This window comes from Acomys russatus, chromosome 19 (genome assembly GCF_903995435.1).
Source record: "Acomys russatus chromosome 19, mAcoRus1.1, whole genome shotgun sequence".
Taxonomy (NCBI): Eukaryota; Metazoa; Chordata; class Mammalia; order Rodentia; family Muridae; genus Acomys; species Acomys russatus.
In genome coordinates this window covers 3136042-3157554 of record NC_067155.1, presented here as the reverse complement: position 1 = coordinate 3157554, position 21513 = coordinate 3136042, and the positions used below count along the sequence as shown (strand labels likewise).

General features: G+C 49.6%; 1 protein-coding gene across 1 annotated transcript; it reads right to left on the bottom strand.

Annotated features, from left to right (window-relative positions):
• Positions 1-638: 638 nt before the first annotated feature.
• Positions 639-6314, bottom strand: Pdcd5 (programmed cell death 5). Its single transcript, XM_051161895.1, has 6 exons — positions 6142-6314; positions 4638-4675; positions 2725-2786; positions 1894-1985; positions 1072-1143; positions 639-844 (listed from the first exon to the last, which is right to left on the bottom strand). Exons 1-6 carry the CDS (start codon positions 6205-6207, stop codon positions 797-799), a joined length of 378 nt encoding a protein of 125 aa, XP_051017852.1. The 5' UTR covers positions 6208-6314; the 3' UTR covers positions 639-796.
• Between the last annotated feature and the right edge of the window lie 15199 nt (positions 6315-21513).

The window sequence follows — 21513 nt, the reverse complement described above, 5'->3', positions numbered from 1 at the left end:
GCTGTGAGTTCGAGGCCAGCCTGGTCTACAAAGTGAGGCCAGGACAGCCAAGGCTACACAGAGAAACCCTGTCTCAAAAAACCAAACCAAACAAACAAAAAACCAAAAAGAATGCTGGCTGTGGGGCTGGAAAGATGGCTCAGGGGTTAAGAGCACTGTCTGCTCTTCCAGAGGTCCTGAGTTCAATTCCCAGTAACCACATGGTGGCTCACAACCATCTATAAAGTGACCTGGGGCCCTCTTCTGGCCTGCAGGTGTACACGCAGATAGAGCTCTCATATATACATTAAAAAAAAAAAAAAAGCTGGATGTGGCTGGGGAGATGGCTCAGCGGTTATGAACATCGCTTGTTCTAGCAGAGAACCAGAGACCCCGAGTTCGATTCCCAGTGTCCGCATGGCTCCTCACAAGGACCTGTAAGCCCGGTTTCAGTGGACGCAAGCTCTCGGAAGCCCAGGCCAAACAGCAGTGTACAGAAAAGGAAGGACAACAAGGAATGCTGGGCGTGTCCGAGCTGACGGTGGATCCGGCTGCCGAGGCTTCTGCTCCCTTGGTGTCTGCGCTGCTGGCACAGCTTCTGTTCCTCCCCCGCGTGCTGACGTCCCAGCTGCAAAGCCACCACATCACTCACGATGCGGGTCTTCTGCTGAGGAGCCTGCGACTCTGAAACACCCAAACTGCTTTAGTTTGAGTAACAAGTTTATTTTTTCAAAAGCATATATAGACAATAAACAAAGTAAACATGTAAAAGGTTGTAACTGTCCTAGACGCGGCTCCGCAGGCTGAGCACTTCCTCTTAGTAATCCTCGTCTTCATCAGACTCCATTACTTTCCTTCTGTTGAACTAGGGAAAAATTAAAGGGATGTCAGACACTTTATAAAGCCTCAGGTTTTCCAAGAAAAACATTTTTAATTACTCACGTGAGGCTTTTGTGTGTGTGTGTGTGTGTGTGTGTGTCTTTCAAACAACTCAGTGGGTAAAGAGAGAGAGAACCTTAAGCATTACTCTCTTCCCGACCACTTTTGCGAGCGCAGATGCCCGCCGAGCGCAGCCATGCCTCCTGCACTTACTGTAACCGTCGTCCTCTTCTCTGTCTGCTGGCTGACCTTCTCAAGTATCTCTATCAACCCTTGTTCTGACACCTATAACCAGAGCAGGAAACAGTGTCACAGCACGCGTCTCCCACAGGCCAGCCACTGTCACGTCTCTCCAAGGTACAGGGACAGATCAGGAGGGAAGGAGTAGACAGGCAGCTCCTCAGGAGAGTGAGCCGTTTAGGCCGTCACTGCTACCAAGGCAATGACAAGCAGTGTGAAAGTCACGGGCATGGACACGCCACCGCTGCCCACACCAGCTGAGACAAGAGCCACGTCCTTTCCGGCACTCAGCGCAGGCGGAGCCTGTGTGTCCTCATGGTGACACACATGCACACGCACCGAGGACTTCAATCTCCCCTCCCAGGTGCCCAGCAAGCCTAGCTCCCGCAAACACTGGTGGTATTTTAATTGATACCGACAAACCCTACTTCAGTGCAGGACAATTTAAGCCAGGCGACTAACTAGTCACACTGACACACACGCAGGAAAAGAGGAAACTGAGCACTTTGGGACATGCGACCTCACTCAAGATTTCCAGTGGGGGAAATTATCCTCTCCTTTGAAACTTTTTTGGATTCAATGCGGATTCTGTAGTCAGCTATGGAAATCACTTGGTGCAGCTGGGTTAAGTTTTAAGAATTCATGCACGTGAGGGTTCTACTTCCATGTGTACACAGCGCATGCACTCAGCATCTCCTGCAGCTGGGAGCCGCCTGGGGAGGGTGCTGGGAGCCCTGTGGCCAGGTCGCACTACAGGTGCCGCCCCGCCGCGCCCCCTCAGGCAGCCGGGCTTACCTTCCCACTCAGCTGTCCGTACCGCGCCATCTGTATGAGGTAGTTCTCGACTGCTTTGGTTTTCTCAGGCTTGACAAGTGCTAAGTTACTTACTAAAAAGAAAAAGAAAAATACATAGGCAAAAAAGCAGGAAGACTAAATGCACCAATTCTACCTTAAAATTACCCACTGGCACTTCCAAAGGGTTTCACAAGCCTACGGCTGACAACAGGCAATAGGCAGGCAGGGCAGCAGTAGGTTAGGCCTCTGAAGAGGACACCGGAGTCCAGTCCGCCTCATGCCGTTCCCTCAGTGGCAGGAAAGCCACAACTAAGCTTCGTCCCCAGTTCTCACTCCAGGCTTTCCTGCATCTGGCAGCATAGTACGGCTGCCTGTGAGATGGTGGTGCGATCCGTCTAAGCTGCCTCTTCCAAACTAAGGCTGCACTCACGTTTCCAATACAAAATGTGCTACTTTATTCTGACTGGCTCATCATGTCTACTTGACTTTCCTTATAGATTTTACTATGAAAACTCCAGACAAAAACTAAAACCGAGAATACAACCAACCCCCAGCTCCCCATCACCACGACAACTCCTAGCAACCCGCTAGGACTGACTGCTCAGGAGCCAGTCCTTACCAACTTTACTGGAAAATGTGCTCGGGGGCAATCTTTATAGGAGCTGTAAGCAACCTTTCTCCAGGGTTAGAAACGTCACACTCCTAACAATGTACTTCAAGTTCTTTAAACAAACATTTGTTCTGATTAGAGGAATAACTTCGTATATGTATCTGCCCATCCGATTACCTCAAGCCAATTTTATGGGACTAAAGGAAATTGAAGATGCTTACACCTGGCCCGGGCTGACTGATCCAGAACTTGTGCTAAGATACTGTTTCTCATTTCCGCTTCCCTACAACAAAACATAGGTCACACAGGGTTAGAACTAAGCTGTCAGCATCTGAGCGTACAAAGTCATTTATTCACTTCCTCTTTAAAAAAAAAAAAATATATATATATATGTATGTATGTATGTATGTATGTATGTATTATTTATGGGGGGGGCAGGACAGCATAGCACACATGTGGAGGCCAGAGAAGAATTTTTGGGAGCCAGCTCTCGCCTTTCCTCGTGGGTCCTGAAGACTGAACTCAGATCACCAAGTGCCCCTACCTGCTGAGCCGTCCAGCAGGCCCCTCTGAGACACCTGCAGCACTTCAGGCTGTATAGTGCTAGGCACTTCTGCCTTCCAGGAGCCAGCTCTATGGGTGTAACCCTTCCAGAACAGCAGGGCACTATTGCCTGAAGTGCTATTTCAGTTCAGCAACCAACATCAAGTACCCAGTGTGAGACCTGCTACAAACCTGTGGTGGAGTCAGGGCCATTAGACCGAGTGCACCTTCTTTAGGGAGGACACAGAGGCCTAGGGAGATTCTGAGAGAGAAAAACTGTGGCCCAGGCAGAACCGGATCCTATGAAATTCCAACTCTGCAATTATTCTTGCTCCTTCCTGAATACTCAAGTAGGAATCGTTACACACTGGAGAAAGGGTTTAGCTACAGAGCTCAGGCTGGCTCAGAATTCACTATGTAGCCAAGGCTAGCCTCAAATTCTTCAGCTTCTTTCCTCAGCCTCCTAAGTGGGAGACTACTGGGCTGTCCCACCACTCTCTGCTTTAAGACTTTCAGTAGGAGACTTAAGACATTTCTCCAAGGCAGCCATCCAAGGACGCTATTAGACAAAGCAGACAGCAGCTGGCATGCCCTGGCAGAATTAAGGGACAGCGGGGGCTGGTTATGCCCACTATCAAAGGCTCACAGAACCAGAATTAAGGTTGTATTTCTTTAAACCACTTTCTCGGCATTCCTGACTCTAAGAAACTATGAGTTGTAAGGTGCATCAGTCTGGTTTTACCATACCAGAACTTGAACCCAGGGTGCTGCATTTGTTAGAAAACACTCTACCGGGGCTGGAGAGGTGGCTCAGAGGTTAAGAGCACTGACTGCTCTTCCAGAGGTCCTGAGTTCAATTCCCAGCAACCACATGGTGGCTCGCAACCATCTATAATGTGATCTGTTACCCTCTTCCGGCCTGCAGGTGTACATGCAGACAGACCATTGTATACATAATAATAAATAAATCTTTAAAAAAAAAAACTCTACCACTGCGCTACATCCCCAGCCCTTCTTTTTGATTTTAATTTTTTTCATTTTGACACAGGGTCTTGCCAAGCTGCCCAGGTGGGCCTTGAACTGTGCTCCACCTGTCTCTGCTTCCTATATAGGGCCCCTGAGTAGAGAAGGAAAACCGAACAAGCTTCTCTGAGAATGTGGACGCAGGGGGTTAACCTTGCAGATTGCCAGGGGGAGTAGGGGACTCGATCTGAAATATACCCAAGAAACGTCAAAGGCAAAAATAGGGTGCAATGTATTCACTCATCAAATATGTGTATGTACTAGCATAAACGTGCTCTGCCATGTGCAGGGGTAAAACAGCCAGTGTGCTTACTGAACACTTACTGTGAGGGCCTGGGCCTAGAAATTCCTATGACGTAATTCTAATTTTATGCTTAGTAGAGAGGCATTAGGCAGAACTTCATGGTATTTATTGAATCAAAATAAAAAGGGAATTACCCCCGGTGAGAAAAATCACTACATTAGGAAATTCACTAAGAATCACATACCAATTACAACAACTAAATAAAAGAGGAAAAACTCAATGTGTGAAACCACCCTTCCAGAAAGTTCCAATTCTAGCCCATACCTTTGCTTTGCTTCCTGTTGAGCTGCATCACCAGGATCCTGAAAGAAAATAATTTTACCTTTTAATAGAGTGGAACTTTAAAAGAGGAGAAAAAAAAAAAGATGGCACTGAGGGGTGCGGGGAAAGAGTAGGGTGAGGCGCATCTGGAACCATAGTCAGCACTCAGCTGAGAGACAGGAGGATCTCAAGTGACCGGCCTGCCTGGGCCATACAGAGATACCCCATCAAAATAAAGTAAAATAAATAAAAACAACAACAACAAAAAGGACTTATTTACTTTTTTTTCTGCTCTAATAGGCTCCTGAGGGGAAAACTAGGCCTGACAACCTGACAGTGAGTCGGTTTCCATTCGCAATGTTTTTGTTTTATTAAATCGGGGAGACCTGCCGGTGCAGGCCCGGTGTCCAGCTGTGGCCCCAGGCCCCACATTTACCAAGTGAGGACGAGCTTCCAAAGTCACAATCTAACGGAACGCACACATTCCTGGGGAGGCCCGGGATCACGGAGCCCCAGTTTTAAACCCAGCGAGACTGGCTGGAAACGAGACCCTGCTTGGTCACCGGGAGCTGCCATGGAGACCACCCACCATCACCAGCGTTTGTCCTGAGACTCGATTACAGCCCGCCACTCCCTCCTATCTCGAGAGCCCGCAGGGTCACCCACACCCCGGGACATGCCTTCAGAGGACTCCCCTCTCTACACAGTGCCAAGGGGCCCCCAATCCCGGCGAGGGCTAACTTAGGGCTCGATGCCGGTGAAGGCCGACATCTGGGGGCGGAGGGGTGGTGGTGACCCTGAGAGCGCGCACACCCCCAACCCTGGGGGTTGACCCCGAGAGCGCGCACACCCGCAACCCTGGGGGAGAGTGACCCCGAGGGCGTGCACACCCCCAACCCTGGGGGGATGACCCCGAGGGCTCGCACATCCCCAACCCTGGGGGGCGGTGACCCCGAGGGCGCGCACACCCACACCCTGGAGGGGTGACCCCGAGGGCTCGCACACCCCCAACCCTAGGGGACGGTGACCCCGAGGGCGCGCACACTCTCAACCCTGGGGGGAGTGACCCCGAGGGCATGTACAACCCCCAACCCTGGGGGGCGGTGACCCCGAGGGCTCGCACACCCTCAACCCTGGGGGTGTGACCTAAAGGGCGCGCACACCCTCAATCCTGGGGGGATGACCCCGAGGGCTCGCACACCCTCAATCCTGGGGGGATGACCCCGAGGGCTCGCACACCCCCAACCCTAGGGGGATGACACCGAGGCGCGCACACCAACTCTGGGGGATGGTGACCCCGAGGGCGCGCACACCCTCAACCCTGGGGGGATGACCCCGAGGGCTCGCAAACCCCCAACCCGGATAAGCCCCACGCGGGATCTCGCGGGCGGGACCCGAGGAGGCTACGGCGGCCTCCGGGAACCGGACACACGCGCGCGGAGCCATGGGGGTTCCGGGGAGCCCGCGGCCCACGAGCCAACGCCGAGAGCCTCGCCCGCTCGCTCACCCCGTGCTTGGCCTGCAGCTCGGCCAGCCTCTGCTTCCTCAGCGCCTCGAGCTCTTCGTCCGCCATGGCGCGGCCGTCCCACGTCGCGCAGCCGCACCCGCCCTCCGGTACGTTCCGAGCGGGGAATCTCCTCGGCCCGTGACTCGAGCACGACGTCCGCTACTGCGCAGGCGTGAATGGTGCTCGGGGCATCAACAATCGAGTTCCGAGCCGCGGCTGCCCCGCCTCTTCCAGGGCGCCTTGCAGAGGACCGATCCTGAGATGATAAAAGGCGCAGAACCACTGTAAGAGAGCACTGTGGGTCCCCAGGCTCTGGCTGCGCCTTAACCCTTCGCCCCCGCACCCCGTTCCCCAAAAATCATCTAGTTAGAAGGCATCGATCAGCAAAGAATAATTAGGGTTTCAACTTTCTGGTAGCTTCCATGGTGACACGCGAGGGCTCAGAAAGGCGAATAGGGTGCGGGAATGTTCTAGAACTGGATTGTGGCGTAGGTTGCACATTGTTTACATACACTGAAAACCCCCTCGATTGTAGACTTCTGGCGGATTTAGACGCAAAACTGTGAGGAGGAAATGGAAAAAACTACCTGGCCGTAAGAAAGCCTAGTGAGGCAGCTGGTGGTGGCGCACGCCTTTAATCCCAGCACTCGGGAGGCAGAGGCAGGTGGATCGATGTGAGTTCGAGGCCAGCCTGGTCTACAAAGCGAGTCCAGGACAGCCAAGGCCACTCAGAGAAACCCTGTCTCGAAAACAAACAAACAAAGCCTATTGAAAACAAAGTCAGGTGGATGCTGGGAGGTGGTGCAAATGATCCTTAGAGATCGGAGATAAGGCAATGCCACAAAGTGTAAACTCCTTAACTGATACCCTGTTAGTCATAGCGTTAGTGTACACACACACACACACACACACACACACACACACACACACACACACACACACACACACAGTGGGTGAGGCCAGTTCTCCAATCCTGTGACTTGCTTGCGGCGTATGTATTTTAATCGTGCCAAAATATACGTAATCATTTTCAAATAATGTCTTTAAAAGCATGTGTATATGTGTGGGGGGAAGGGGTGTACCTCAGGAGGTAGCATTGGACCCCTGGAGCTGGAATTCCAGGCAATTGTGAGCCACCTGATGTGAGTGCTGGGAATCGAACCCTGGTCCTCTGGAAGAGTAATATATTCTGTGAACCACAGAACCGTCTCCCCAGCCCACTGAATACCTACATCCACACTGTTGAACAGTGATCACCAAGCTGACATTCCACTAAGTAGAAATTATTCGTCCCCCAACCCCCATCACAAAACAATACTTCTGTCTGGATAAATTTGCCTATTTGTGCATTATTTCTCTTACTTGCAACTGGCATATTTGACCAATCATATAATGTCTTCAAGTCTTTATCAGTGTTGTACTGTGTGACAGAACTTCATTTCTGAGTGGACTTGGTGGCGCATGCCTATAAACTCTGCTGATCCAGGGATTGTCTGAGGCAGAAGGATCTGCAATTGGAGACCAGCTTGTCATTACAAGTGACACCTTATCTCCAAACAAGTTCTCCCCTCCCCATTTCATTGCTTTTGTGGTTGCTCTTACTGTATAAAACACATTTGGTGCGTTCATGCGTTTAGCCTTGCTTTCGTGTTTGTGTCTTTTGTGAGCGAAGCCCCTATAAATGTTGGTGTACATGTGCCTGCCTGCAATCCTGCCCTCGGTTATTTTAAATATATGTCCGTGGATGGAATTGCTAGGCCTGTGCTGTCTTAGTTACTGTGGTGGTTTGAATGAAAATGGCCCCCAAAGGCCCATAGGGAGGGGCATGTTAGGAGGCGTGGCTCTTTTAGAGTAGGTGTGTCACTGTTGGACAAAGTATGTCACTAGGGCATGGAGGTTTCAAGTGCGCTCAAGCCAGGCCCTGCTGCCTGCTATGCGGATGTAGAACTCTGAGCTACCCATGTCTGCGCCTTGCTTCCCACCAGGAGGACAATGCACAAAAACCTCTGCACCTGTAAGCAAACCCCAATTAAAGGCCTTCCTTTGTAAGAGATGCCATGATCATGGCGTCTCTTCACAGCAGTAGAAACACTCATCAAGACAGTCACTTTTCTACTGTTGTGACAAAATACCACGAGACAACTTATAGAAGAAAGCCTTTAAATTGGAGCTCACAGTTCTGGAGGATTAGATCCATGGCCATGCCACCATCGTGGGGAGCATGGCAGGAAGCAGGCAGGCAGGCATGGCGCTGCAACCGCAGCTGAGCTTGCACATCTTGAGGTAACAATCATAAGACAGAGAGAGCTAACGCGGAGTGGCTTAGGATTTGGAAACTTCAAAGCCTCAGTGATACACTTCTCCAACAAAGCCACACCCCCTCCAACAAAGCCACACCTCCGCCCGCAAGACCGCACCTCCTCCAAGACCACACCTCCGAATTCAAGCTCTGAAATTCAATGTACCTCCAACTAATCCTTGACTTCACCAGGCGTCCCTTTCATTGCTCATCGCCTTGGTAAACGACACTGCTTATTAACTAGGTCAGTGCACAGGCATCTGGGGCTGAGAAAATGGCTCCGTCAGTCAAGTGCCTGCCGTAAGTGCGGCCACCTGAGTCCACATCTCCTCCACCCACGCGCAAAGCTGAATTCAGCCAAGAATCCCGGCCTTGGGGAGGCAGAGGCAGATCCCTGGGGCTTGCTGGACAACCAGTGTGACCAAAGTAGACCACTCCAGGTTCAGTGAAAGACTCTTGTCTCAAAATAATAATAATAAAATAATAATAATAATAATAATAATAATAATAATAATAATAATAATAATAATAAAGACATCAAATGTCAACCTCTGGTCTCCACATGTGTGCATGTCTGAACACACAAGTACACTCTTATGTGACAGACGTTCCCCTAGGAAGACACAGTACCCACACATCTATTCAGCACAGAAAGGGAACCATAAAGTAAGACTCACACACCAAAGTCGAACTCTGTGAATCATTGGGTTTTTGCTGGGCTTAGGACAGGAATATGCGAGAGGGTTACTTCCAGGAGTGGAGATGGCTAAAATGCTGACACGTCTTTGAAAAGCCCACCCCAGCATGGGGGACTCATGAAAGTGGCCCTGCAGAAGCTCCTGAATTTTCATTCTCCCAGATATATGGTGTAGTTGGAATGAGAAATCTCATTTCATGTACGTGAACACTCGGTCCCCATTTGGCAGTTTGGGGAGGTTACTGCACTTTTAGGAGGTGCAGCCTGGCTGGAGGGAGTGCATCAGTGGGGGTAGGTTTTTTTTTAACTTATAGCCTTATTTTTTATTTTTATTTTGTTTGTTTGTTTATTGGTTTTTCGAGACAGGGTTTCTCTGTGTAACCCTGGCTGTCTTGGACTCCTTTTGTAGACCAGACTGGTCTCGAACTCACAGCGATCCGCCTTCCTCTGCCTCCTGAGGGCTGGGATTAAAGGCATGCACCATCATGCTCAGCTTTTTATTTTTTTTTACTTTTTGGTTTTTCAAGACAGAGTTTCTCTGTGTAGCCCTGGCTGTCCTGGAACTTCTTCTGTAGACCAGGCTGGCCTCAAACTCACAAAGATCTACCTGCCTCTGCCCCTCAAGTGCTGGGATTGAAGGCGTGCGATGCCCCCCCCCCCCCCCCAGCAACTGTTCCTTATTTTAAAAGTTTCTTTGGGGCAGGGCATGATGTTTTATCATGGTGACAAAAAGTGACTGACCCACCTCCTAAGTCTTATGAGCCTTCCCCGTCTAGAGGGCACACGCACCAGGCTGTGTACACACACAAACAGGAAAGAGGAAGGGAGGGAAGGGAAGGAAAAGGTGGCAAGATGCATTTGCTATAAACACAGGTGGCACACAGCTATCTCATGGCCTCTTTTTGTTCGTCTTTGTTTTCACTTCTTGCTACTTATGTGACAGTGGCTGGACAGCAACCCTAGAACCCACGGGGACAGTGCTCACTCACAGCACCTGGCATCCATCCATCTTTTCCCTGGGCAAGCTACCTTCCCGGCTTCTGCACTCAGGGCCCCAGGAAGCAGAGCCCCGGCTGTCTCCTGTGGGCAGCAGAGGGAGCCCACACTCTACCAAAAACACATCGCATCCTCGTTAGACTACAAAGCAGAAATTGTTGCTTTGTGCCACACAGTATGTCCTCACACACAAAGCTTTTATGTCCCTCGCACGTCTCTTGCTGTAAACTCAGGCTCCATTATGCAGATTTGCTCGGTGGAAGCCTCAGCCAGCTTGGTGCGTGAGTTGGGGCGTCAGTGCTGGTCTCGCTGTATGCTGTACTTACACACGGGCTGGGGGGGAAGTGGGGGGGGACTCATACCTTCACTGCTTGCTTCCTAGCAGTCTATGGTGTTTCCGCTGATGAGTTGTGTCATGGAAGGCCGCAGGAAAGTCCTAGATAATGACAAAATGGAAGAGGCGGGTCAGCTGGTCAGGGTCGCTCTCCTACCCTGGCAGTTGTAGCTTGACCCTAGATTGCTGGGTCAGGACTTCTTTCTCATAGCTCGGAAGCTCCCTGGCGGGGCGCTGTGTTCAGTGCTTCCGGGACCCCTTTATTTTTGGTGAATTTGCTCTATGAGTGATCAGACAGAGCAAGGCACTCCTCTCCCACACCAAACCCCGTGTGTGAGTAGACTGTAATACAGAGGCAGAGACGCTGGTTGACAAATGTTGCTTCCACTACATGGGCAGTCCTTGGGAACATGGCAAGTTTGGTTGCAGGAAACTACAGTAAAGCCAGGCACATGGTCTCCATCCAATGTATATAAAAATTACACTTGCTGCAAGGTGGTGGCGCACGCCTTTAATCCCAGCACTTGGGAGGCAGAGGCAGGCGGATCACTGTGAGTTCGAGGCCAGCCTGGTCTACAAACTGAGTCCAGGACAGCCAAGGCTACACAGAGAAATCCTGTCTCAAAAAACCAAAAAAAATAAAAAATAAAAGTTACACTTACAGGACCTGAGAGATGGCTCAGTGGTTAAGACCACTCGCTACTCCTGTAGAGGACCAAGGTTATTTGGTTCCCAGTATCCATGTGGCGTCAACCTTCTAAAACTCCATCCCAGGGTATCCAAAGTCATTTTATGGCCTCGAGGGAAGAGGGGCCACACATGCATATGTACACATAAAAATAAAATGATATTTAAAATGTGTGCTTACTGCACTGGTTGGTCTGTTGTTGATTGTTTTTGTTTGTTTGTTTGTTTTCTTATCAGCTTACCAGCCATAGTCACCTGGGAAGCGGGCCACTCAACCGAGAACACATTTTCATCAGATTCTCCTGTAGATGCGTGTGGGGAGGGGTCACTTTTTTGACTGATGGCTGATGTGGGTGGCCCAGCTCACTGTGGGCGGGGCCATCCCTGGGTAGGTGGTCCTGAGTGTCTAAGCGAGCCAGGCTGAGCCAACTATGGGGAGCAAGCCTAAGTAAGTAGCATTGCTCTGTGGTTGGTCTCAGCTTCACCGCCTGTCCCTAGGTGCTGCCTTGAGTTTCTGCCCTGACTTCTCTCAGTGGTAAACTGTACAACAGAAGCAAAGAAAGCCCTTTCGTTCTAAGTTACTTTTGGTTACCGTGTTTATCACAGCAGCAGAAAGAAAATGTTTGTCTTATAATGCGGTTTAAGTGCACAGCATGGCATCTGCAAAGAAGGCCTTGATTGCTAGCCGTGTGTGCCACCAGCTATGTCTGTGTGGGAGTTTTGCCTGCGAGTGTATCTGCGCACCACGTGTGTGTAGTACCAGCAGAGGCCAGGAGAGGGCATCATATCCCCTTGGAACTGGAGTTACAGACAGTTGTGAGCTGCTACATAAATGCTGGGAAACGAGCCCAGGTCTTTGGGAAAAGCAGCCAGTGTTCTTAACCGCTGAGCCATCTCTCTACCCTCTTTCTATTTGAGGGGAGTAAGTTCTCAGTCTGTGCCATATGTTTGGTGTGGGTGTCCATTCAAAATGGAGTCAAAAGCTCCTTGTCAAATAGAGTCTCTTAGGGAAAGCACAATCCCCAAACTTACTGTTTTCATAATACGGATTAACTCAGGGGAGGGCCCATGCTGGCCTCATCCGCTCACTCGATCAGGACGTATTTCACGCTGTGCAGTGGCACATGCCTGTAGTCTTAGCTACTTGGGGGAGGAAGATCATGTGAGATCCCAGAGTACAGGACCCGGCTGGGCAACACAGAGAGACTGTGTCTCAACACAGAGAGAAGTAAATCCGTCAACAGACAGGTGTGGTAATGCTTGCCTGTAGCCCTAGCACTTACATGGCGGAGGCAGACAGTCATGAGTTTGGGGTCTTGGCTGCACATCAAGATCTTGTCTCAGTCTAATAAATGATGAATGGATGCATGGGTGGATGAACTGTTCAGGTCTACTCAGTGTCTGATGGGATGCTCAGTCATGGTCCTGGGGAGCACGGGTGATGAGCACCCAGTCCTGGGGAGCACGGGTGATGAGCGCCCAGTCCTGGGGAGCATGGGTGATGAGCACTCAGTCCTGGGGAGCACAGGTGATGAGCACTCAGTCCTGGGGAGTACAGATGATAAGTGCCAAGTCCTGGGGAGCATGAGTGATGAGTGTCCAGTCCTGGGGAGCCCAGGTGATGAGCACTTAGTCCTGGGGAGTATGGGTGATGAGCGCCCAGTTCTGGGGAGCACAGGTGATGAGCACCCAGTCCTGGGGAGCATAGGTGATTAGCACCCAGTCCTGGGGAGCACAGGTGATAAGTGCCAAGTCCTGGGGAGCATGGGTGATGAGTACCCAGTCCTGGGGAGCACAGATGATGAGCACTCAGTCCTAGGGAGCATAGGTGATGAGCACCCAGTCCTGGGAAGCACAGGTGATGAGTGCCCTGTCCTGGAGAGCACAGATAATGAGTGCTCAGTCCTGGGGAGCACGAGGGATGAGCACCCAGTTCTGGGGAGCACAAGTGATGAGCACCCAGCCCTGGGGAGCATGGGTGATGAACACTCAGCATCAGCTCTAAGCACCAGGGTTCCTTCAGCTCCGCCACAGCTCTGACCCTGCTCCATCTGCCTCCAGTGATATTTAAATCTCATAACGTTGATCTACCTAGGAACAGATATTATATTTAAGATGATTTTTAAACTGTATTTAACAGGTCTAATGCCCGTGCTTGCAACATCAGAACTGAGGAGCTGGAGACAGGATGATCATGAAGTTCAAGGCTAGCCTTGGCTACAAAGTAAGTCAAGGCCAGCCTGAGCTACATAGTGAGACCCTGCCCTCAAAAGCCTAAGGGGTGAGCACGTAGCTTGTCGAGAAAGCACTTGTCCATCACGCAGCAGGGCTTGGGTCTGGTTCCCCAATGTTGGGGTCGGGTGGGGCGGACAGGAAGCAAAACTTGAACAAATACAAGCAATTAAATTTCACTTTGTAAATCAGAAGCTTACTATTCAGTGTGAGGACAGTTCTTACATCTCTGCGCTCATTCATAATTAAGCCAACTGTGTCACACAGGAAAGCACGCATGTGAATATGTGTGCATGTAATCACATCTCTCATACTACAACGATAAGTGCTTGTGGAAAAGGACCAGATGGTTTTACCTATTAATTTTGTCTGTCTGTCTGTCTGTTTGTTTGTTTTGGAGACAGGGTTTCTCTGTGTAGCCTTGGACTCGCTTTTTTAGACCAGGCTGGCCTCGAACTCACAGCGATCCACCTGCCTCTGTCTCCCGAGTGCTTACCTTTATTCTATGTGCACTGATGTTTTGCCTGCACATATGTCTGTATGAGAGTGTCACGTCTTGAAGTTACAGACAGTTGTGAGCTGCCATGTGGTTGCTGGGATTTGAACCCGGGTCCTCTGGAAGAGCAGTCAGCTCCCTTAACCACTGAGTCATCTCTCCAGTGCTCGCCCCCCCACCCCCGTGTGTGTGTGTGTGTGTGTGTGTGTGTGTGCATAAATTAAAATCCTCCCGCTAATCTTGTGGTTAAAACCCCAGGTCAAAAGTTATTAGCATCAATGAGTCAGTCAGCACGCACATTTAGAGCAGTGGGGTTTCCATCCAGAGCCCAGGCACTTTGGGGTCCCAACAGCCACCATCTCAATAACTAGTTAAATAGATGACGATTACAGAATATCACTAAAGTTATGCAGTAAGAGACCAGACCAGGGGCTGGAGAGATGGCTCAGAGGTTAAGAGCACTGGCTGCTCTTTCCAAAGGTCCTGAGTTCAATTCCCAGCAACTACATGGTGGCTCACAACCATCTGTAATGAGATCTGCTGCTCTCTTCTGGCCTACATGCAGGCAAGACATTGTGTATATATAATAAATAAATAAATCTAGGAGAGAGAGAGAGAGAGAGAGAGAGGGCAGACCATTGTAAATACAAGGGTTGGAGTTTAACAAGTAACCTGTGTGACATCACTTGCCTGTCCTATTTCTTTGGATTTTACTTATATTCTTTTTTTTTTTTTTTTTTTTTTCTTTTTTTCTTTTTTTGGTTTTCCAAGACAGGCTTTCTTTTGTAGTCCTGGCTATCCTGGACTCGCTTTGTAGACCAGGCTGGCCTCGAACTCACAGCGATCCGCCCGCCTCTGCCTCCCGAGTGCTGGGATTACAGGCGTGCACCACCACGCCCGGCTCCTTTACTTATATCCTTTAACCATTCCCTCATTTTCCAGTTTCGTGTGTGTGTGCGCGGCGTACATGTGTATGTGCGCGGCGTACATGTGTATGTGCACCTGCATGTGTGTCTTTGCTTGTGCATGCGAAGGCCCGAGTTTGATGTTCCACACCGTCCTCCATCACTCACTCTGCCACCCGAGTGGGCGAGGCAGGTCTCTCAATCAAACCCAGAGCTCACTGATGTGGCCACCCTCCAAAACCTGTTTACTCTGGGCATCTGGGTGTCTCTTTCTTCTGAGGCTGGACTTACAGGTGGGCGACCACACCCACCCAGCAGTTAGTGGCTTCTGGGATTCCCAACACCTGCAGGCCTCACACTTGCAAGCCTGAGCCTCCTCCCAGCCCCTCAACTTACGCTCTTTTCAGCAGAGACCAAGGACATATGGTTAGTTAGTTGTTTTTTTTTTTTTTTTTTTTTAAAGGATGCATCTAATGTTTGGGGAATTAGAAGCTTCTCCCTCCTTAATTGATTTTGACTTGAATTAATTGTTTTCTAAAAATTAAAAGCCCTCTCTGCCTGCCTCTAAATCTTTTCATACCTCATCTAGCTTTTTGCTTGTATTATTCTGGTTAGTTTACAACTTCTAGTTTTCTTCAAGAGAATACCTTTGTTTGTTTTCTTTTCAAGGGAGCATGGTTGGATGAAAAGAAAAAACAAAACAAAGCAAAAAGTCATTATCAAAAATAAAAAGCTTAGCCAGGTGGTGGTGGCTCACACCTGTAATTACAGCGCTCTGGGAGGCAGAAGCAGGTGGTCCTGTGTGAGTTTGAATCTAGCCTGGTCTATTTGTTTTACATATTTGTCCCTGGATGGATGGATGTGCACCGGTACATGCGATGAGCGTCCTCGGTGGGCAGAACCGGGTGCTGGAAGCCTTGGGACTGGGGTTACGGGTGGTTGTGAGCCGCTGCGTGAGTGCTGGGAATCAAACTCTGGTCCTCTGCACGAGCAGGAAGCATCCTTAGCACTGAGCCACTGGAGAGAGGCTGGAGAGGAGGCATCCCGGGACTGGTCCTATTTCTTGTAGGCATCGTGAGGGGCCCTGAAGCTCTTGTTTATGAATGAACTTTTCGTTAAAGCATTAGCACAACAGCTGTTACAAACCACTTTTACAAGATTTATTGATGTGGATAGATAGATAGAGGATGGATAGATAGATAGATAGATAGAGGATGGATAGATAGATAGATAGAGGATGGATAGATAGATAATCAAATGCATTCAGTTACCCTCAGAGGCCAGATGAGGGCATCTTATTCCCTGAAATTGGAGTAACAGGCAGCTGTGAGCAGTCATGTTGGTGCTGGGACCTGGACCCCGGTCCTCTGCAACAGCAGCAGGTGTGGTTAGCCACTAAGTTACCTTTCTAGCCCTCAAGCTGTACTTCTTACTCTTTGTGAGCAGTGTGTTAGGTGGCAGGCAAGTCTGACCTTTTTGCCCGTCATGATTATTTAAATCTTGGGAACTTAGGAATTCAAATGGTTTCTCTGTTGGGGACGTCTTTCTGTGACTGAGGTAGGACCCAACTCACCAAGGAGACCAACACAGTGATGGCAAGAAATGAGTTACATCATCTGGGGTGATCCAGAGCTCTAAAAGGCCTTGACCTACTGTGTGTATATAATCATTGATTAGAAAAGCGCGTCCCTACCTAGACACCACTGAAATAAGTGAGCCGAGACACATTCGTTATGTAGATTAAAACCAAAGGCATCCAACTTTGCATCTCTGATTACATATCCAAACCATACAATTACAGTGTATAAAATCAATTTTTTACTGTAGTCATAAGTAGCAATTAGACAGAGCGTTTTACAATTCAAATGATCTTTGTATTACATGAAACGTCCCCTTTCCCCAGCCCCAGGAGAGCAGCTGACTAGGAAAGTATTCCCTGTAGTCCTTTCTACAGAAGGAGTCCCCAAAAGAGCTGCTTAGAGGATGAAGTGGGAAAGAAATAACATTGACCCCCCCCCCAAACACCGCATCACCAGGGTCAAGGGCTCATAGCCGTCAAAGATTCCAACGTTTTGTCAAAGGTTTGATGCCCAAAGAAAGTTGAGAAGAAAATGAGGGCAGAGAAATGGTAGAGACAAGCAGAAACCAGAGACTAGGTTCCTTTTGTTTTCTGGGGTTTGTTGGTGTTGGTGTTGGTGTTGGTGTTGGTGATGGTGGTGTTGATGATGGTGATAGTGGCGGTGTTGGTGATGGTGGTGTTGGTGTTGGTGGTGTGTATTTCCAGGGATGGGAGCCGCTGCCCACGCACACAGGTGAGTTATAGCGGGGTCATTAGCAGACTCCATCAGGCAGGGCCTGGTTCCGAGAGGCTTAAAGAAGAGAAAGCGGGGCTGGAGAGATGGCTCAGAGGCTAAGAGCACTGATTGCTTTTCCAAAGGTCCTAAGTTCAATTCCCAGCAACCACATGGTGCCTCACAACCATCTATAATGTGATCTGATGCTCTTTCCTAGCATGCAGGTGTACATGAAGACAGAGCACTGTATATATAATGATAAATAAATAAAGCCGGCCGTGGTGGCGCACGCCTTTAATCCCAGCACTTGGGAGGCAGAGGCAGGCTGATCGCTGTGAGTTCGAGGCCAGCCTGGTCTACAAAGTGAATCCAGGACAGCCAAGGCTACACAGAGAAACCCTGTCTCAAAAAACAAGAACAAAAAAACAAACACCCCCCCAATTTCCTCCCCGCCCCCCACAAAAATGAAAAGCTATGCAATGCAAGACTCCATTCACCTTCCATGACGTCAGTGGGATACTGGCATGACGCAGCTGAGGGTCGCCTAACGCTCTGTCAGTGGCCCCTCACCCGTGCGGCACAAGACGCCCTGGTAAACTTATTGATCTGAAAACAAATAAATGAACAGGTAAGCAGATCGATAAATACATTTCAAATGAAAGGTTGAAAGGAACAATTTGGTTAATTCCCTATTACTTTATTTATCTAAAATACGTTAGGGTAAGTCTTAACAAAATAATGAATTTATTTTTAATAATAAATTATTAAGTGAAAGTGAAATCATTGTAACTTGACTTGCTTTTTCTTCAATTAACAGCTAATTGACTTTCATGCATATTTAACATTTGAATAAAAATATGTTCATGTCGCTAAAAATGAAAAGGGCTATAAAAGAGAGTTCCCTGGGGCTGGAGAGATAGTTCAGCAGTGAAGACCAGGTTTTCCTCTCGCAGAGGACCTGAGTTCAATTCCCAGGGTTACTGCCTGTGATTCTGGCTCCAGGAGATAGAGCGCCCTTTTCTGACTTCTACAGGCACCAGACACACACATGGTACAAATACATACATGCAGGTGAAACATTCAAACACATTTAAAAAAAAAAAAAACATAGCCAGGCGTGGTGGCACACGCCTTTAATCCCAGCACTTGGGAGGCAGAGGCAAGCAGATCGCTGTGAGTTCGAGGCCAGCCTGGTCTACAAAGTGAGTCCAGGACAGCCAAGGATACACAGAGAAACCCTGTCTCAGAAAAAACAAAAAGAAAAAAAATCTAAAAATATGTAAAGGGGCCGGAGAGACGGCTCAAGATGAGATGAGATAGCCAAGCAGCTCCAATTGTTTTTGCCGAGGATCCAGGTTCAGTTCCCAGCACCCACTTGGTTGCTCATAACCATTTGTATCTCCAGTCCCTGGGGAATACAACATCCTATTTTGGCCTTGATGGGTACCAGCACACACGTGGTGCATAGACATACATACAGGCAAAATGCCTATACACACAAGAAAATTGAAATTAAAAAAAAAATGAATAAACAGGGCTAGTGTTATAGTTCAGCAGTAGTCGGCTGGTTGCCTAGCAGACCAACATATGCAGGGCCCTAGGTTCAATCCCCAGCACTACACACACACACACACACACACACACACACACACACACACACACACACACATGCACACACACATGCATGCACACACAGACACACACGCATGCACACACACATGCACACACATGCACATACACAGACACATAGGCATGCACACACAGACACAGACACACATGCATGTACGTGCGGGCGCGCGCGCGCGCGCGCGCGCGCACACACACACACACACACACACACACACACACACACACCCCTGCCTAGAGAGAAACATTTGATGGAGTCCCTCAGCCACGGCCCGAGGAATCTGCGCCCCATAGGAAGCAGATGCCTACATATTTGCTTGCTGATAGGACACTCAAACGAAGAAACTGAGCCTATTGTCACTTACTTGAGAACTTTATAAGATTTTAATGTCCAAGAATCCAAGTTAGCACGTCTCTGGTCCAAGGGGTATGAAGAACTAATCCGAGTCTAATGATCTCATAATGCGATGCCGGGAGCAGGGACGGGAGCCGCTGCCCACGCACGCAGGTGAGTTATGGCGGGGCTATTAGCAGACTCCATCAGGCAGGGCCTGGTTCCGAGAGGCTTAACAAGAGCAGTTCCCAGGGTGGACCAGCTGTCGCCGGCAGGTTGACGTCCTCTCGGCGGGGCCTGCAGAGTGACTTCTGCCTGCAGTCCTGAACGAAAGGCACCGTTAACATTCAGGTTTCAGAGGCTCTCACAAGGGAGCTGGCTGTGCAGTGAGTGACAAGGCCTGTGGGAGGGGAGGGGGCCCGGAGCCTTGATTAATGCCACCTCCCCGCTCTGCACGCCTGCCCGGGGCCCCCGGAGGGAGCTGACCCCCACGTCTGTCTGAAGTCTAAGGGGTGGGCGGCTTCAAACAGGGCATCAAGACAGCGTCGGGGTAATTAAGTACCTAATTGAGTGTCTCAGCTCAGCCGGAGCCGTTTGCATGGCGTCTTGTCATATCTGCAGGGCCAGTTCCATTTCTGTCTTAAGTTTACGGATTTTTTTTTTCTTTCACTTGCGTGTTTGTGTGTCGTATGTGTTTGCGGCTTGTGGTGTGGTCTCTGTGGTGTGTGCTTGGGACGCGTGTGTGGCATGTGTACATGGTGTGTGTGTGGGGTGTTTGTTTGTGTTGTATGACGTGTGTGGGGTGTAGCGTGCATATGTATGTGGTGCGTGCATATGTGCTCACGTACCCACGTATGAGCCTACGGAGGCCTTTGGAGGATATCGATTATCTTTGTCTGGCACCGCTCCTCACCCCCGACCCCTTTCAGCGTCTTGAGGCAGGGTGTCCCCTTGAGTCTAAAGTGAGTTCTTTCCGCTCGGCTCCTGGTGGCTGAGCTCTCAGAACCTGCCTGTTTCAGTCGGCTCCCGTTCTCACAAGGCCTTCACTCCAACCCCAGAGGTGTGTTCATGTCTGTGTCTCCTTCTGAAGGTTCTCTACTTTTTAATAGCGTCACTTTTGGGGGGGGGGGCAGCATTTCAACTTAAGACACAGACATCCAGACCATGGGGGGCGGGGGGAGAAGTCAGGCCAGAGAGATGGCTCAGCGGTTAAGAGCACTGGCTGCTCTTCCAGAAGACCCAAGTTCAATTCCCAGCACCCACAGGGTGGCTCACAACCATCTATAATGTGATCTGATGCCCCCTGCTGGTCGGCAGGTGTACATGCAGGCAGAGTACTGTATACATAATAAATAAATCTTTTTTTTTTTTTTTAATCATGTGTTGATATGTTTTTAGTATGGCTTTTATCAACAGATTTTTCTCTTATCTCTGGGAGAAAAGCTACTACTTTTTGGAGAGTGACATTGCTTCGACTTCCGAGTACTCAGTTAAGCATTTATGAAGTGTTTGCTGAGTACACTGATCCAGTACGGGATCCTAGGTGGTATGTTAGCCCTAGGTACCTTCCAATCTGGTTTGCTCTCCCTCTGAGTGGAGTCTTGGCTTGAAGCCTCAAACCATCTTGGGGTACCAGGATGGGGATGTGTGGGACTTGTCTCTGTGTGAAGGCCTCGAGAGCTCTTTTTCTGTCTGTCCCACACAACTGAAGAGAAGGAGTCATCTCCCAGCAGGGTCCACTCGGCAGCCTTCTGTTTCCGGGTGTCTCAGAAGAGCTGGCGGGGCTAGAGAGACGGCTCAGTGGTTAAGGGCACTGGCTGTTCTTCCAAAAGGTCCTGAGTTCAATTCCCAGCAACCGCATGGTGGCTCACAACCATCTGTAATGTGATCTGGCGCCCTCTGCTGGCCTGCAGGAGTACATGCAGACAGAACATTGTATACATAATAAATAAATAAATAAATAAATAAATAAATAAATAAATATTGAAGGAGGAGGAGGAGGAGGATGAAGAGGAGGAGGAGGGCTGGCACGGCCAAATCAGAGCTTTAAGACAAAGCAGGAACCTAACGTACTCAGTAGGCTGCGTCTGTCTCTGTGTTAGTCAGCATTCCCTTGCTGTGACAAAATACAAGATCCAGCCAGATGTAGGGGTGCACGCCTTTAATCCCAGCACTCGGGAGGCAGAGGCAGGCGGATCACTGTGAGTTCGAGGCCAGCCTGGTCTACATAGTGAGTCCAGGACAGCCAAGGCTACACACAGAGAAACCCTGTCTTGGAAAAAGAAAAACACCCAAACCCTTGGATCCAGGCAGGCATGGTGATGCACACCATGCATCAGAGTCCGAGGCAGGAGAATCCACATGTTTAAGGCCATCCCAGCTTACATAAGAGAGAACTGGAATATAGTCACACACACACACACACACACACACACGGTTGAATTGAGGGCCTGGAGGGATGGCCCACTGACT